We start from the raw sequence: 19353 nt of genomic DNA on the forward strand, positions 1-19353 counted from the left end.
CCTTATAAGCAGGAACTAAAAATGTGTACACATGGATATACATAGAGTACAGAATGACAGACATGGAAGACTTGGAAGTGTGGGAGGGTGGAAGGAGGTTAGATGATGAGAAGTTACTTAATGAGTACAATGTACATTATTCTGGTGATGTAGACACTAAAAGCCCAGACTTCACCACTACAAAATATAGCCATGGTAACAAAATTGCACTTGAACCCCTTAAATTTATACAAATAAAAATAAAAAAATAATAAATGCTTTTGCTAGCTTCTGATTGCCTAAAACTGGTGTTGTGCTCAAGGACAGGATAGGATATGCAGGTGATATAATAATATCTAAGGGAAGAGGTAGGTACACATGACTCTTCTGCCTTCCCAGTATTCTAGTACTTTCTCTAGTGTACCATGGCCACAATGTTAAACTAACATATCTGTCAGGTATTTGGAGTTAGAAAACACAGGCAAAAACCACATGTTTCTTAGCTGACATGTAAGATTATGTCCTAATACCTCAGGAGCCTCATGAATCTACCAAACTAGACCACAAATTCCCACATCCAGGTGGTTATTCATGCCAGAAGTAGGTGCTTAAATGCCAGGAGACTCTTAAGGTATATTTTGGCCACAGGGCCACCTGGTTTTTCTTTCCAGTTCGTATGGTCCCTTGTCTGACTGATAATCTCAACTATCTTTTTAGCTGAATATGACATGCACAAAGAGAGAGAGAGCCTTATGTGTCTGTGTCCTATGATCTAATCAAACAAGACCCATAGCATGAACAGTGCTTTTGCACTTGGCGTACCCTCAATACACCAAGTTGACTTGACTTTGATTGAAATGAGATAGTCTTCTTCCTTTAGTTTTCCTCTCTACTAAATCCATTGATATTTACATTGTGTCAGACTTTTACTGTGTTCATTCTGCCTGGTCTAGTGATTTAAACAGAATTTGAATGCTAGAGAAACATAGAAGTTATTACATCAGCATGTTTACTAGACAGTTCTATTGTAGCCTGCTCAACAGTGAGCATGAAATAGCTCACTGAGTATAATAAGTAAGACATACTGCCAGTAGGCAGATGTTTAATGGTGTGATGCAGGAAGTGTCAAGTTTCTAAGCATTGGCAAGATCTGTTTCTAGCTTTGAGTCCAACAAAAACTGGGCCCTCCTGCCAAAGATAGTGAAATAAAATCCTGCCCATGCTCCAGTTTGCAATCATAGGAAGGAAATGGGTGCTGTCAGTTGAGAGGTTAAGAAAGCTAATATCAAAAGCAGAAAACACACCCTAAGACACACTGAAAGGGAACAAGTTAGTCAGTATTTACCATGTCTTCATTCAAACATCAAAGTTTTTAGAAAAGGGGGGCGGGCATGAGGTCTACTTATGGGCAATAAAACAGATTTCTGGTCTACAAGTTTCTCCTTCTCATGATGCAATTCAGTTCAGAACCCCACATTACATCTCTTGAGGCCTCTCTCTTCCCTATTTCTTTGTCTTTCTGCAGATGAAATCTACTCTGGCTTCCTGAGATATGATCCTTCTATTTTCTAGAGGCAATCAATTATGGCTAATGAAATACGCCAAGTAGGGGGCTCAAGTAGGTAATTACTTTTTCAAGGATTCAATTTTGAATCCGTGCATTTTCTTAGGCAGAAGACCAGAGATACAGAGCTTCCCAGTAGAAGCCCAATAGAAGGAGAGAGAAGTATATCATCAAATTTAATTCTCTACATGAAAACTGCTAGTGAGCTATATGTGTGTTACAGCTGTACTGATCTTCTCAGGGGAACACTTTCAGTGGCCAAGTTAGGGTAGCCAGAGTCCTCCTGAACCCCTAGGGTGGCCAACTCATCTCTATTTGCTTAGGACTTTCTTGGTTTTAGCACTGTATTCTGGGAATACCCTCAGCCCCAGGAAACACTACCTCTGATCACCATGAGAAATGCTTTACTTTTTCTATATTATAAAACTATTATATTCTATATTGTATGCTACACTTTAAAGTAAGCTGAGACACAGTACATGATCCTGTGATTGTATTATAATGCTATGAATATAATCTACATTTTCCAAATGAGGCATTAAGACTCCTGGGTTAAATGGCCTGCCCAAATTCACACAGCTAAGTAATGGAGTCAAGACTTAAAACTAGGCCTTCTAAGTTCTGTATACTTACCAATATATCACATTATTGTCTGTCTTTTACTCAGAGGCAGTATAGGATTTTCCACTCAATTCCCCTTGCCCAGTTGGAAGAGTAGAGATATAATTTGCCCTCACTTAGTGTTTTATCTGTAATTTGTACCCTTTGGGTTGTTTTCTTCCCCCTTATTGTCACTATCACCCAGTAGTTATTGTTCGACCACTGTGTTCCCAGAATACCTGAGTCATATTTCACAGGATGCAAGTTATAGATACATCATTCAAAGATTAATACGTTTAATATCTTTAGTCAGACAAATTTTGAATTTACATTTGCAAACAATTTTCCACTTCTCTCTTTCATGTGCTCTGACACACTATTGTCCAACACATTCTCTTGCCCACCATGCTACTCAAGTTTTTGTACTGCTTCCTGGTCTGCATTTTCTTTTCCACATCCACATGTCAAAATTGTATCCAAACTTTAAATCCCAACTCAATGCTACCTTCTCTGTAAAGTCTGCCCTGATAACTCCACATAGGAAATATCACCTCCTTAAATTTGCAGAGCACTTTATTCTGGAAAGGAAATAGTTCTTTATCCTGTATTGTAGCTGAGATAATTGGGTAAATACCAAAAGTGAGATTCTGATGTTTACATGGCAATTACTATTTTTTATTATTCCAAATACGAAGAATGCTCTGTTGTAAATGGACGTAAATATATGGAAATAACATTCTATTTTCTATAAATTCTGAAAAATATGCAATTTGAGGACTATTTAATTATAACTATACATGATTATATTAGATCATATTTTTTAAAAAAAGGCTTCAGTTTTTCAATTCTCCCATAAAAAGGCAGAGTCTATTTCTACATTCTTTGAATCTCAGCCAGACTTAATGACTTTCTTACACAATAGAATGTAGCAAAACTGTTGGTTGTCAGTTCCAGCCTTAGACTCAAATGGTCTTGCATGCTTCTACTTGTTCCTTTAGAATCCTGTCACTGCCATGTAAATAAGCTTGGTCTGGCCAGCTGGATGATGCATGACACATAGCCCAATTCCTCCCGGTTGTCCCCTCAAAACGGCCAGACAACCACTGGCCCCTCTCTCTCTAGCTAGCCATATATGCATGAGCGAATGTAGACAAGATCAGTGGATTTATTGGTTTAAGCCACTGATTTCTGGAGTTGTTTGTTACACAGCAATATCTAATTGATACAGTGATTATATCCTATTAGGATAGGTTATAATATTAGGATGTAATAGAATCTCAAGATTGTAAGAGGCTTTAAAGAATTAAGCATCTTATATTCAAGTTTCTTTGCAATATTTCTAACACGTGATCACCTAGTCCTAGCTGTCCCCAACCCCAGGTCCACAGACTGGTACTTGTTAGGAACCCAGCCGCACAGCAGGAGCTGAGCCACAGGCAAGTGAGCAAAGCTTCATCTGCATTTACAGCTGCTGTCCATCTCCTGCATCACTGCCTGAGCATGCCCTCATGCCCTCACCCCCCGACCCCCGGTCATGGAAAAATTGTCTTCCATGAAACTGGTTCCTGGTGCCAAAAAGATTAAGGACTGATGACCTAGTCTATTTAAATATCTCTAGCCATGGGAAACTAAGGTTTTACAAAGACAACTCTCGTTGTTGGAAATATCTCCTCATACTGAGCAGAATTCTGCTTTCACATGATTTCTTCAATGATTTATGTTCTATCCACTAGGAAGCTCAGAACAAGTTAGCCCCTTTTCTATACCTAATCTTTTAAATATTTGAAGACATTTAACATATTCTTACCTAATCCTTCTCTTTTCCAGATTCAGCATGTATCAAGACAAAGCCTCTGTCAGCCTGGCTCCCTGACCAGCCATGAAGGACAAAGTGCATCCTCCTCCCCTATATCTACATGCACTGAAAATGTTGTATTGGTGAGAAATAAACCTATATTTCATTAATACACTGAGATTTGGTGGTTGTTTGTTGCTGTCTCATAACCTAGCTTACCTTGACCAATACACTATTTATACTTGATCTTGTTAGATTGAGCCCATTGTTATAATACGTTAAGAACTTTTGGATCGGCCGGCCGCGGTGGCTCACACCTGTAATCCTAGCACTCTGGGAGGCCAAGGCGGGTGGATCGCTCGAGGTCAGGAGTTCGAGACCAGCCTGAGCAAGAGCGAGACCCCGTCTCTACTAAAAATAGAAAGAAATTATATGGACAACTAAAAATCTATATAGAAAAAAAAATTAGCCGGGCATAGTGGCGCATGCCTGTAGTCCCAGCTACTCGGGAGGCTGAGGCAGTAGGATCGCTTAAGCCGAGGAGTCTGAGGTTGCTGTGAGCTAAGCTGACGCCACGGCACTCACTCTAGCCTGGGCAACAAAGTGAGACTCTGTCTCAACAAAAAAAAAAAAAAAAAAAAAGAACTTTTGGACATTTGCCTTGTTAAAATGCCAATACTATGCAATATAAGCTACATATTCAATGCAATCTCTATTAAAATACCAATGACATTCTTCACAGAAATAGAAAAAGATGTCCTAAAATGTATATGGAGCCCAAAACACCACCAAATAGCCAAAGCAATATTGAGCAAAAAGAATAAAGCTGTAGGCATAATACTATCTGACTTCAAAATGTACCACAAAGCTATAGCAACTAAAACAGAATACTATTGGTGTAAAAACAGACACATAGACCAATAGAACAGAAGAGTCCAGTTATAAATCCACACATTTATAGCGAACTCATTTTCAACAAAAGTACCAAGAACATAGGTAAAGACAGTCTCTTGAATAAATGGTGATGGAAAAACTGGATCAATATATGCAAAAAATGAAACTAGACCCCTATCTCTTAATATATACAAAAAATAAACTTAAAATGAAGTAAAGGCAAATCTAAGACCTGAAAATCTGAAACTACTAGAATAAAACATTGGGAAAATACTCCAGGACATTGGTTTGGAAAAAGTTTTTCGAGTAAGATCTCAAAAGCACAGGCAATGGAAGCAAAAGTAGACAAATGGGATCACATCAAGATAAAAAGCTTCTGCACAGCAAAGGAAATGGTCAACAAAAGTGAAGAGACAACCCACAGAATGAGAGAAAATATCCGCAAACTACCCATCTAACATGGGAATAATAAAACAGAATATACAAGGAATTCAAATAATATCAAAAAAATTATAATCTGATATAAAAATGGGCAAAAAGATGACATACCAATGACCGATGGGTAGGTGAAAAAAATGCTCAACATCACCAATCATCAGGAAAATACAAATCAAAACCACAATGAGATATCATCTCACACAGTTAGTATAGCTATTATCAAAAGACCAAAAAAAAAAAAACAAAAAAAATCCTGACGAGGATGCAGATAAAGGGGAATGCTGGTACACTGTTGGTGGGAATGTAAATTAGCACAGCTACTATGGAAAACACTATGATGTTTTCTCAAAAAATTAAAACTACCATTTGATCCAGCAATCCCACTACTGGATATGTAGCCAAAAGGAATTCAGTACATCAAAGATGTATCTGCACTGTCATGTTCACGGCAACACTATTCACAATAGCCAAGATTTTGGAATCAACCTAAGTGTCTACCAATGGATGGATGGATAAAGAATATGTGGTATGTATACACACATACCCCTCACACCACACAATGGGATATTCTCCAGCCCTAAAAAGGAATGAAACCCCATTGCAGTAACATGGATAAAAATGGAGGCAATTATGTTAAGTAAAATAAGCTAAGCACAGAAAGACAAATAGCACATGTTCTCACTCATATGTGAGAACTAAGAAAGTGAATTATATGAAGATACAGAGTAGATCGATGGCTACTAGAGGCCAGGAAGAGTATAGGTGAGGTGGGGATGAAGAGATGTTGATTAATGGGTATAAACATACAGTTATATGGAAGAAATTTTGTTCAACAAATAGATGACTATAGTAAATAATAATTTATAGTATATTTCAAAATACCTAGTAGAGAATAATTCAAATATTCCCAGCACAAAGATAAATGTTTAAGATAATGACTATTTCAATTACCCTGGTTTGGTTATTACAATTATATGAATGTATCAAAATATCACGTGTACCCAAAAATATGTACATCTATTATATATCAATAAAAAGTTTATATAAAGGCAATTCCTGAATCATTCCATTAAAAACCTCCCCAAGTACAATATCATTTATGGATAATTACACTTTGGGTCCAGTCATTCAACCTATTATTACTTCATGTAGGTTATTTTTCTAGGAGATATTCTGAAATTCTTTTGTAAATACCTTTCTGAAATGTAGATAGAAATGTATATACAATGTTTATTTGATACATCTATTTAAAAACCTTGTCAGACCAATACATAATGTATTGTTAAATACATTAAATACATAATGTCATGTTAAACTCAAAACATACTACTGGGTGCAGTGGCTCATGCCTGTAATTCTAGCATTGGGAGGCCTCTGGGAGGCCAAGGCTGGAGGATCACTTGAGGTCAGGAGTTCGAGACCACCCTGAGCAAGAGTGAGACTTTTTCTCTACAAAAAATAGAAAAAATTAGCCAGGCATGGTGGCACATGCGTGTAGTCCCAGCTACAGGGGAGGCTGAGGCAGGAGGATCAATGGAGCCTGGGAGTTTGAAGTTGCTATAAGCTAGGCTGACACCATGGCACTCTAGCCTGGGTGACAGAATGAGACTTTGTCTCAAGAAAAAAGAAAAAAAAGCCCTCCAAACATGATATAAATATAAAATACAATACATAATAGAACTGATTCAGAAATTTATTTTCAAATTATATCAATTTGGCATAACAGTGAATCCATCAAGTCCTGGGGTCAAGTAGACCTAGTTCAAATCTCAGCTCTGATAGTCAACTGTTTGATCTTGACCATGCTTATTGCCTTGAAGCCTCAGTTACCTTATCTGTACAACGTGAATAATAATCATAGTATTTACCTCAAAAATTGTTACACGGATTAAAGGAAGTAATGAATAAATAATGCTTAGATATGGGCCTGTTATACTGTAACATTTGAAAAAGTATTAGTTATATCATTATAATAATTATGAATTTGAGAGATTATCTCATTAAAATGCTTTTTTAAATTTACTCTATTATATTTCAAACTGTAAATGCTAACGAAGACTAAAAAACAAGAACTATCTTAATCTGCTAGTTGTAGATTTAGAACTCATCATGTCTAAGAATCAAAGTGCAGTTTTGGCAACAAGCTATTTAGTATTTATGAAAGTATTGTGTATTAAATGAACTTGTTACTTTAAATAAGGAGTAATTGCTTACAATGTTACAGAAGCATGTTATTTTGTCAGCAGTGATTATTTTACTGTTCTGTTGCAATACTAAATAATCTGCCAAAAGAGGGACTCTACGTTACCCACCTTCATGGAATATGGTATTTATTTACTAAAAGAGACCTAAAACATACTCTCTATATTCTTTAATGGGAAATATAAAGATTATCTTCAGTGTTCCTCTTTATTTTCTAATAGTTTTTTATACATGTTAGATGTACTTAGGCATATCAATTACATTTTGGAAAGAATCAGCAGATTTAAGAGACATGGTATTCCTTACAACTTCCCATCTCATTTAGTGGGATTATTTTCAATGTTTTTTGCTCATAGCTGGTAATTTTTTTTTAACACAAGTGATTATTGTGCTCAATGTAACAGATGATATTCACCATAGTACTGAACTATTTTAAATCACTGTTTTAAGACAGACTACTCGAATACCATGTTCATAATGGATGTGTAAGTGATCTTAATTTGCTACTCTTCCAACTCAAAGAATATCTTGAAGTCATTAGAATATTAAAGTTGATTCTGTGTGTTATATCTAAGATTTGTTAATTTCCTAATAAATTTAAGCCCGAGAGACTTAGGGGTCATGATGAAGGATCTGTTATAAAGAACTGAAAATGTATAATAATATGTAAATGTTCCATGAGCAAATCAAACACAGGAAAGGCTTTAGAAAAATACTGTGCTTCAACATAGTATGTTTTTCTTCAACAAATATACTCTCCTCGGGTTTCTTTACTACGAATTTTATTTTCCAGAGGTTGGATTGTCCCTGATAACTGATATATTAAGTGGGTCCTCCTGTGATGCTCAAAGCCAGAAAAGAGTAAGACTAGCACTGGCTTGAGATGTATTTGTGGCTTTTTGATGTAGACCCTGGAGTGGGGGAAAAAAATGTTGAATGGAGACACAAGGGTGAGAAGACAGAAGTAGCACTGTGCTTAAGCTTATGTTGGTGGCCTTAGCTTTTTAAACTAAGAAAAGACTGGCCTTAAGAATTGGGTATATGATACAATTTGCATCACTAAAAGTGAGATGGACTTACCAAATGCTGGTCTCTTAAAAGTACATGATTTGGGAGAATTTTAAAGTATGTCTCAAATACTACGAGGTAGAGTTAGTGGCTTATGGAAGGCAGGGAAAGGTAAATTTCTTGTGGAGTCTGTTTTTGATCGGCAGTCACCTAAAGATGAAAGGAAAACAGGCCCTTTCTGAGGAGCTAGAGTGCTGTGCCTATCAGGAAGTGAAGGCTCCAGTGCCAGGGACTGGCTAAATGAAAGGTGTCAGAGTTGATGACAGCTGTGATTTCCTTCCCTGAAGTGGGGCCACTATCTGCATCCTGGGTTGATATGGATGTGGGGTTCATATGAATCCTCAGGATCTAAAATAGAAACCTATCTTCCTTAAGACATGACTTTTATATAATGAGTAAAGTTTGAATTTGCCCTTGCCTGCAACCCAGAATTACCCTGAGGTTTTACATTCTAAAATACTACTAACAATGGAAGTAAAAATACAATTTGGGGGGAAAATTTTCTATCGTCTGCCTCATAAGCACACAGCATGGCCTCTAGTAGAGTAGATATCAGGTTTCTTGTATGTGTGTAAAGACAGAGGGATATATTCTCTAATATTACCAGAGGATGGGTGGGGGGGTCTTATACAGTATCATTGGATTGACTGTGGGTAATATTCAAGTGTCCTTTCTGAATTTATGGTCTATGACTGAGCAAGAAAGAATGTTAAGCTACAAACTCAGGCCAGAAAATGAGCTGATGAAAAAGCTGCCAATCTATAACTTGGTGAACGATGAGCTATTAGTAGTTTGAGTATGACGGTTCCATTTTCTTAATTCTTTGAACTAGTTTCATGAATTTTTGCCACTATCTATTTAGGAAAAGATGTTCCTGAAAGGAATCACTGATAATCTACCCCAAGAATACTATGGTATTTATAAGACTGATTTAGATTATAGATAGCAAAGTTTACCTTAATTCCACAGATACCATGCAAAAGGGTATTTCCCACTAAAAGGGTCCATAGTTGTAGTGATGTCTCATCAATTCACACACTGAAGTAGCCAGCCTAATGCCCAGTTTCTGTGGCTGATATAAAAATGTACTCTAATGATCTCACGTCTTTCTAAATAGAGAAGATTTCAAGTGCTCCTGAGAAATCTCCAACAGAGCCTAGTGAAGCATTCAGCTGACTCTGAACTAAAGAGGTCGGTAGGCCAAAATGGGGTAGGCAGTATTCCCGGCCATAGAAAGTGAATGGCTCAGCAACTCATTCTTGTTCCATGGGTTGGAGAAAGTTGGTGGTCTTATTGCTTTCATTTTCTTAATTAAGAGACTGTCTGAACTAGCCAAGAGATACCGGGTTGTTCCTCCTGCAATGGTTTAAGCAAGTTGACTTCCTCTGAGCCCCTTAAGACCTTAAAATCAAGTTGCAGGATAAGAATCTTGTTAAATTCAGATAACTTAAGAGACTAATATTAATATATACTATAGGAATGATGCAAACAAGTGGGAACATGGAAAAGGCTCTCCTCACTTCTGCTGTCTCTCCGTTTTATCTTTGAGACATTTCCCTCCAATAAACCTCTGGCACTTCTATTACTGTCATGGTATGTGCTTTATATGTGACTCTTAACTTACATATATTACAAAAGCGATCAAAATCTTATAAAATTACTAAAAGATGTAAAATGTAGAATTTGTTGATTTCACCAAACTATGCATCCTTCCAGGTTTCTCCCTTTTCCATTTATTTATTTTTTTTCTGTCCACCTTTTCTCTCTCTTTCCCTCAATTCCTTTCCCAGAGCCCATCTGAAGTTTTATTGTGACAGACGGGAAAAACAGAATAAAGTTTGGCATGTATTTTCAAGAAACACTTACAGGAAATGTACAGACAGCTGAGCAGCAATCAGAAAGCAGAATCGTTAATTCCATTATCTGGTTTCGGTGTGTACAGATTATTCTTTCATTGACACTTGAGAAAGGGGAGGGGGAGGGTGAATGTGGTTTGGCTTTGAACTGCTCAGGGATAATGAAGGCAGAAAAGTGAAGAATGTCGTAGCACTGTCATGAAACAGCAATGACTTCCAATTTTGAAAGTCTCCTCCAGTCTCAGTTTTTCAGGATAATAGAAGTTGTGATATGAGAGGAATTATAGTACTATTAATATTTCATTTTACTAAAAAAGATATTTAAAAATATTTATAAGAAAAGTAAAATAAGCAAATCCTTCTGAAAGAGCTTGTGATTGAAAGTTCATATTTAAATGTACCCTTCAGGTTCTTCAAGAGGAAATAAGCAGTCAGACAATGACAAATTCTCTTGTTGACTGAAAATTATCACCTCTTTCCATAATATAATTCCAAAATTCCCTGGAGAGTCCTTGAAAGAGACAGTTTCTGAAAAAATAACAATATGGAAAGTATCTATTCAAAACACAAAGATGACCTATTTTAGCTAGACATTCACACTGCATGCATTTAACAAAAACATGGATGTAGATTAACTCTGATGCTTTGACAATGATAAAAGTCCATATTCAGACCTGAGTCAGGAAATCAAATTGTTACAAAGTGATGAATGCTGTAGGTGATGAGGAATTGCAGGGTCGGTAAGACCATAAACTAAAATAAACCTCCAGGCTTATGACACTATATTATAATATTTTTTCATAATTAAATTAGAATGCAACCTTATTATTTTCTAAGGTAACCATTTTATTTAATTGGCCAAGTTATTATTTTTAGTTAACTTAAAGACACAATATGTGTGGGGTAGTGGAAAGAGAGCAGTCTATTTATTACCTGAATTTCTATGGATAAATCATAGACAGCTTTTAACACAGCTGATTTTTATAACTTGTTTAAGTTATTGTGACATTAGAATAGGAATGTGAGTAATTCTTCACATATTTATTTTAAGCACATTGAAGTTATAGATGTTACAGAAATAACATATTAATCACTTGGGGAAATAAAAATAAAAATGATTCATATATATTATTTTGCAGGAGCTTCAAATTTGAAAAAAGTAACATGGATGGGTTTAACTCTCAAAGAACGAGAGTATTATAAAACAGAACTGTGAAACTTTTCAACTAAAAATAACTAACTATATATCTAACTTTTGCTTCTATTTATATTGTACATAAATGTAAATTTCAAAACTTATAAAACATCTAGTATATATCTCTATGAATATAGAGATATATACATATATATAAACTATACATAAGCTTTGTTCCACAAATTACATTTTAAAATGTCTAATTATTATGTGTTCACTACTGTATTATTTACAATGACACAGAAATAATTTTGAAAATTCACTAATAGAAGAATGAACAAATAAACATTACATAAATGTTTTAATATTTGCATCACTTAAAAATAATGAATTGGAAAGTTTTGCAAGGCATGTTATGAAATGGAAGAAAAGAGAAAAGAAAAAAGCAAGTTGCAGAGGCAATATGGCATTATGATTAAGATCATAGACTCTAGAATTATACTGAGCTTGAATACTGACTTTGCCACTCATTATCTGTATCAAGGAAAAAATTTTCAAGTGCTTTGTGCATTGGTTTCCTCATTTGTAAAATGAGGATCAAAATAGTACTTACCTCATAAGGCCATTGTAAGGATTAAATAAGTCATTATATTTAACAATTATAACAGTACCAGGTAAAAAGTCAGCGTTAAACTAGTGCTTATTTATTTAGGCATAGAATGACCTAATTTATGTCAAAATGCACAGAGATCACAGTGCAAAATTATTTATTTTACATGAACATAGATATGTATGTAAGCACAGAGAAAAGAATATTCATGCCCAAGTGATAACAGTTCGTAACTTTTAGCATGAAAGAGGATGCTTCTTATTTGAGTATTTTCCATGGAGAATAAAGTTTATGCATTATTTTTGTGATTAAATTTTAAATACTTTGACAAATCCATTAAATGCAATAGTATGCAACTATGAAAAACAATGGTACAAATTATATTCAATAAGTTACTGACATAAAAAAATGTTCATGCACAAATCATTAAGTGTAAACACGCAGATCAAAAGATAGCATTAATTGTGTGGTTCTATTTCTGTATAGAATGGTGATGTTAACAGCTAAACCAGTTGGGGATTTTGACTTACATATATATCCATATATAATTATATATTCATATTTTTAGATTTTTTTGTCATGAGCATGTGTCTGTCTCATTATTTTTAAAGAAAATACTATAAAAGCTACTTTATTGTGAAAAAAGAAAGCAAGAGTGAGGCTAGCTAATTATACCATCATGCAACAGCCTGCATTCAAAATGAATATGTTGTGAGCACAGCCAAATATAATCAAGGAATAGAATGAATTAGAAAGATTATGAATGTACTTACCCACCACACACCTGGAGTGCAGAGAATTTGGAAGCACCCAAATCATTGCCACTTACTATTCGAGCCTTAAATGAAGAATGAGAAAAAACAAAGCAAACAGGTTTTTAGCATACTACCGCTGTATGTACGTGGATTTGGGACATGGGTCAACTGCACTACACACGGAACACCTAGTATGACAGATGCTAAGCAGGGTCAGCTCCAAGTCAAAGCTACTGTGTTTTTGTGCGTGGAAGTTTTGAAATTAGCTGTCAGCATTTAAACAAAAGCACTGGCAGAGTCCAGGAAAATATATCATATTCCCAATACTATTTGCCCTTCAAACTTGACATGTGCAGTGAAGATCATGAATCAGTCAGGAAGGTCATGATTAGCCAGACTTAAGAACAGATGCTGTGTTTGACCGTAGCAGACCCCCAGGTTGGCAAGTGTAAGCTAAAGTAAGCGCAGCTGGCAGGGTGTGGCCTCTCCATAAACGCAACATACCAGGAGCACACTTAAAGGACAACCAAAGGATGGAAAGCTGGGGTAGCATGCACATTTCACAACTAAAACAGAGGAACCAAAACAGGTCTAAGATGTCACAAACATGTACAAAAGACAAGATCCCTCAGGAGGGAAGAAAAAGCATGATTTAAAACCTTTTCATCCACAGAACTGCTATCTGAAAGAGAATCAGGAAAAGAAGGGATAAATGTTAGATGGAGTACTTTTCCAAAAAAAGTCATTTACATATATACATGAACAAAGTGTTAATATGTTACATTGTTTAAAATCATAAATAGTGTTTCAAGGCTGAACCCCAAGAGAACAGGGATAGTTGGTTCTTATAATTTAAAGAGCTGAAAAATGTAACAGAATGCTTGAAAAGTATAATAGGGTGATTATGGGATTTAATGAAAGACAACATTTCACATTAAGAAAAGAATACATTGAAGAATTAGAAGTCTTGGGCTCAAGGTAGGGCTTTGCCACTTATTAAACACATTGGGCAAACCATCAAATTCTTTAGAGCTGTGGTCCCCAACTCTCGGGCTGTGGACTCGTACCAGTCCACGGTCTGTTAGGAACCGGGCTGCAGAGCAGAAGTTGAGTGGCAGGTGAGTGAGTAAGCAAAGCTTCATCTGTATTTACAATCACTGTCTCCCATCATCCCCAGGAGGGACTGTCTAGGTGCAGAAAAACAAGCTCAGGGCTCCCCCTGATTGTGTATTATGGGAAGCTGTATAATTATTTCACTATATATTACAATGTAATAATAATAGAAATAAAGTACACAGTAAACGTAATGCACTTGAATCATCCCAAAACCCCACCCCCACCCCCGGTCTTCGGAAAAATTGTCTTCCATGAATCCGGTCCCTGGTGCCAAAAAGTTTGAGAACTGCTGCGTCTAGGTCCATTCTAAAATAAGGTCACAAGTACTTTGCCTAATTGCCTCACAACATTATTGAGAGGATCAATCAAGATCAATATTTGTGAAAGTAAACTTCAGGTGACTATGTAATTAAATTCATATTACTAAGGGATTATTTATTTATGGATACTCATAGAACTTGAGAGATAAAAAATTAATTAAATTGTTGTCAGCTTACAAATAAGAAAACTGATTCCTGAAATGGTGAGGTGCCTTGATTAAGGTCAGAAAGCTAGTAAATGGTGGAAATGAGACAAAAATCCAAGGCTCTTGACCTCCCACCTGGTGCTCTTTAGACCCAATATTTCAGGTGAACTGAACAAAACCATGATGGGTGATTGGTCCATAGTCTACAAATGCAATTTTAGATAAATCACAGGGCCAAGAATTTTCAGTTCTAACTGCTCATGGACCCAAGAACAGACTACTCGGGTTTTATTTTTATCTGTTTGTTTGTTTTAAACTTAGGACTAAACCTGCCAGGGTCATAGGACACGATCTATTACTACCTTACACAGTACTATTGCTCTTAAACTTATTAATTTAGCTTTGCTTATTAGCATAAAGCGGAAGGAGGAGGAAGGGAAGGAAGGAAGGAAAAAGTTCTCTATGAATATGTTGGCAGAATGCTAGAGCTGGAGTGATCTTGGAATTCATTTAGTCCAAACCCCTTGTTTATATAGATGAGCCCCAGAAAGATAAAGATTTGCCCAAGGTCATGTAGCTCAATGATGACCTTACTGATGAAAATCTGAAATGTATTGGTTTGCTTGACTTATTAAGTATAGATTCGTTAATTACCATAATTAAATATTTTTGTGCAGATTTTATAATATCTCAGGCTTATATCTTCAAATACAAAACAGGGCAAAGTACATTGTAAAGTAATGAAAGACAAATTTATGGCCATAAATATTTTAAAATACTATATAAAATAGAGCAAATAAAATTCAGCATTATTTCAGAAAAATAATATATCATATCTAAGAAACATTTAACCCAAGTATGATTTAGATCATGGAATGACTAATTTAATATCTCAATTGGTCAGAAAATATATATCTGAATAGGCACCAAAAAGTCATTTGACAAAATTCCAAAACCTTCTAAATAATTTTTAAGAACCCTTTAAATAGGACTGGAATGGATTTTCCTTAAGTTTAATGTGTTAAAAAAATGTTACTTTCAGAGTTATCAAATTCTGTGTAAAATATTAGGGCATTGCCATAATCATAAAAGCAAAACAAAACTGATCACAACTGCCATTTAAATTTATTTCTGGAAATTCTGGGCAATATATTTAAAAAAAAACTTATAACTTTGACTCAAACTGTACAAAAGCAAATTATGTAACTAAAATGTATGTACCCGTGTAAAATTCTGAAATAAAAAAATAAACAATATAAATATCGGAAGGCGGGATAAAAAAATTGTTACTATTTTTAAGAATTATAACTTTATATCTAGGAATCAAAACAAAATAAAATCACCTGGAAAACTGTTAGTGTAATTAAAACAGTTAAAGAAACTATATATTCAAACCATAAACAAAATAATGTTATTTCCTATATACTAGCCACAACTAGTTGGAAAACAATGAACAGAGATCTGATTTCAAATACCTAATACTTTGAATGAGTAATTTGTTTGCATTGACTCCCGTTGATATCTGTCTTCCATCTAAACCATTCCACTAAATGAATGTAATCCTACCAGTCATCACTTACTTTTCAGCTGCTAAATCTGGTAATACATTGACTCATTCAATGTTTCATTCATTTGCTCGTTTACTGAATACATATTTATTAATTATCAGTGAAGCCTTTTTGTTCACTTTCACTCCTTTCTTTTCTCCCTGCTATATTCTACACTGAAACGTTTCTAGATATAGATACGATTATGCCACTCTTAAAACCCACCAACGATACACAATGCCGTCTTGAAAGAACATCAAATCCATGCCTACTGCAGTCTCATGACTCATCATTTCTCATTCACATCCTAAACTTCAGTCACAATTATATTCTCTAAGTTCCATTTCTGTGCCATGCTCTTTGAAATCTATAGGACTTTGCATCTGCTGTTCCCTTTCTCTAGAACAACTTTTTCCCTTCCTCATCTAACTGCCTGTCATCCTCCAAAATTCAGCCAAAGTAAAACCCCCTCTCCTGGAAACTTGTCACACTTCTCCTGGGTTTGTGGTCCTGTGTTGAGCATTGTGTCCTGTGTGCTCCTCTCTGCTAATGCATATCCTTTGTCAGTTTCCTGATCTGCAAACCTCCCAGCGTTGGAGCTCCTTAATGGTAGTCTGTTTTGTAAAGCTCTTTTTCTTAGCTTCTATCACATTCATGAAATATAGCAGATGACCAATAAATGTTTCTGAATATTAAATGAGCAACTTTAATAAGCCATACCACTTTCTGGAAGTATCTAAAAATCTGAAGAAAGGAAAATATTATTTCATCTTCCTATACAGGAAGAATGGATTATAAACTAACAAATTCATAGATTTAACAGTCAAGATCCTAATGACAGATTGTTGTAACTTCAAATTATCCTAATTTTAAGTGTAACTGGGTTAATAAACAAGTGAAAATATCTAAGACTTTTAAAAATGAACATTATGAGGAGAATCAAAAAATGCTAAAAGTCTATAACAGCTGAACAGTATAACAGATTAAAAGTACCTGGAAAAATAATAGACTAAAAGCTCAATGAAATAAAATATAACTAAGATACTCTTATACTTAAGAATTCAGACCAATTTCTCTCATGAATATAGATGCAAAAATTTTCAATAAAATACTAGCAAATCGAATCCAAGTACTTATCAAAAAAGTAATCCACCACGACCAAGTGGGCTTCATCCCAGAGATGCAGGGCTGGTTCAACATATGTAAATCTATAAATGTAATTCACCACATAAATAGAAGCAAAAACAAAAACCATATGATACTCTCATTAGATGCAGAAAAAGCATTTGACAAAATTCAACACCCTTTTATGATAAAAACGCTTAACAAAATAGGCATTGATGGAACCTACCTAAAAATGATACGAGCCATATATGACAAACCCACAGCCAACATCATACTGAATGGGGAAAAACTGAAAGCACTCCCACTTAGAACTGGAACCAGACAGGGCTGCCTATTATCTCCATTACTTTTCAACATAGTATTGGAAGTCCTTGCGAGAGCTATCAGGCAAGAGAGCAGAATCAAGGGAGTCCAAATAGGGAAGGAAGAGATCAAACTCTCACTTTTTGCTGATGATATGATGTTATATCTGGAAAACCCCCAGGATTCAACCAGGAGACTCCTGGAATTGATTAACGAATATAGCAAAGTCTCAGGCTACAAAATTAATATACACAAATCAGAGGCATTTATATATGCCAATAACAGTCAATCGGAAAACCAAATTAAAGACTCAATACCCTTCAAAATAGCAACTAAGAAAATAAAATATCTAGGTATATATCTAACTAAAGAGGTAAAGGACCTCTATAAGGAAAACTATGAAACACTGAGAAAAGAAATAGCAGAACTTGCAAATAGATGGAAAAATATACCATGCTTGTGGATCGGAAGAATCAACATTGTTAAAATGTCTATACTACCCAAAGTGATCTACAGATTCAATGCAATCCCTATTAAATTACCAACATCATTCTTTACAGACGTAGAGAAAATAATTATACACTTTGTATGGAATCAAAGAAGACCCCGTATAGCAAAAGCAATTTTAAGCAACAAAAACAAAACGGGAGGTATTAATTTGCCAGACCTCAAACTATACTACAAGGCCGTGGTTCTTAAAACAGCCTGGTATTGGCACAAGTGCAGGGACACAGACCAGTGGAACACAACAGAAAATCCAAATATAGAACCATCCTCATATAGTCACCTAATTTTCGACAAAGCGGGAAAGAATATACTCTGGGGACAAGAATCCCTATTCAACAAATGGTGCTGGGAGAATTGGTTAGCCACTTGTAGAAGACTGAAACAGGACCCACAGCTTTCACCTCTCACAAAAATCAAATCACGGTGGATAACAGACTTAAACCTTAGGCGTGATACAATCAGAATTCTAGAAGAAAATGTAGGAAAGACTCTTACAGACATTGGCCTAGGCAAAGAATTTATGAAGAAGACCCCCCAAGGCAATCACAGCAGCAACAAAAATAAATGAATGGGACATGATTAAATTAAAAAGCTTCTGCACAGCCAAAGAAACAGTCAAGAGAATAAACAGACCACCTACAGAATGGGAAAAAATTTTTGCATACTACACATCAGATAAAGGACTGATAACAAGAATCTATTTAGAACTCAGGAAAATCAGCAAGAAAAAATCAAGCAACCCTATCAAAAAGTGGGCAAATGACATGAATAGAAACTTCTCGAAAGGAGATATAAGAATGGCTAACAAACATATGAAAAAATGCTCAACATCCCTAATCATCAGGGAAATGCAAATCAAAACCACAATGAGATATCACTTAACTCCAATGAGAATGGCCTTTATCAAAAAAACCCAAAACAACACATGTTGGCGTGGATGTGGAGAGACAGGAACACTCATACACTGCTGGTGGGACTGCAAACTAGTGCAACCCCTGTGGAAAGCATTATGGAGGTATCTTAAACAGATTCAACTAGACCTGCCATTTGACCCAGCAATCCCATTACTGGGTATATACCCAAAGGAAAAAAGGTCATTCTTTAACAAAGACACATGTACTCGAATGTTTATAGCAGCACAATTCACAATAGCAAAGATGTGGAAACAACCCAAATGCCCATCAATACATGATTGGATTAGTAAGCTGTGGTATATGTATACCATGGAATATTACTCAGCTATAAGGAATGATGAAGATAGGACATCTCTATGGTTCTCCTGGAGAGAGTTGGAACCCATTATATTAAGTGAAGTATCCCAAGAATGGAAAAACAAGCATCACATGTACTCACCAGAAAATTGGTTTCCCTGATCATCACCTAAATACAAATC

General features: G+C 35.5%; 1 protein-coding gene across 2 annotated transcripts in view; it reads right to left on the bottom strand.

The window, feature by feature from the left end:
- UNC13C (unc-13 homolog C) overlaps positions 1-19353 on the bottom strand; it is a 562886-nt gene that overhangs the window by 379677 nt on the left and 163856 nt on the right. For both annotated transcript variants that reach the window (XM_069459636.1, XM_069459628.1), the window contains exons 3-4: positions 13556-13578; positions 12915-12979 (exon numbers count right to left, since the gene is read on the bottom strand). In XM_069459636.1, the coding sequence (XP_069315737.1) occupies positions 12915-12979; positions 13556-13578 (88 nt within the window). The remainder of the gene's footprint in view (positions 1-12914; positions 12980-13555; positions 13579-19353) is intronic.

The sequence above is a fragment of the Eulemur rufifrons genome, chromosome 2, assembly GCF_041146395.1.
Source record: "Eulemur rufifrons isolate Redbay chromosome 2, OSU_ERuf_1, whole genome shotgun sequence".
Taxonomy (NCBI): domain Eukaryota; kingdom Metazoa; phylum Chordata; class Mammalia; order Primates; family Lemuridae; genus Eulemur; species Eulemur rufifrons.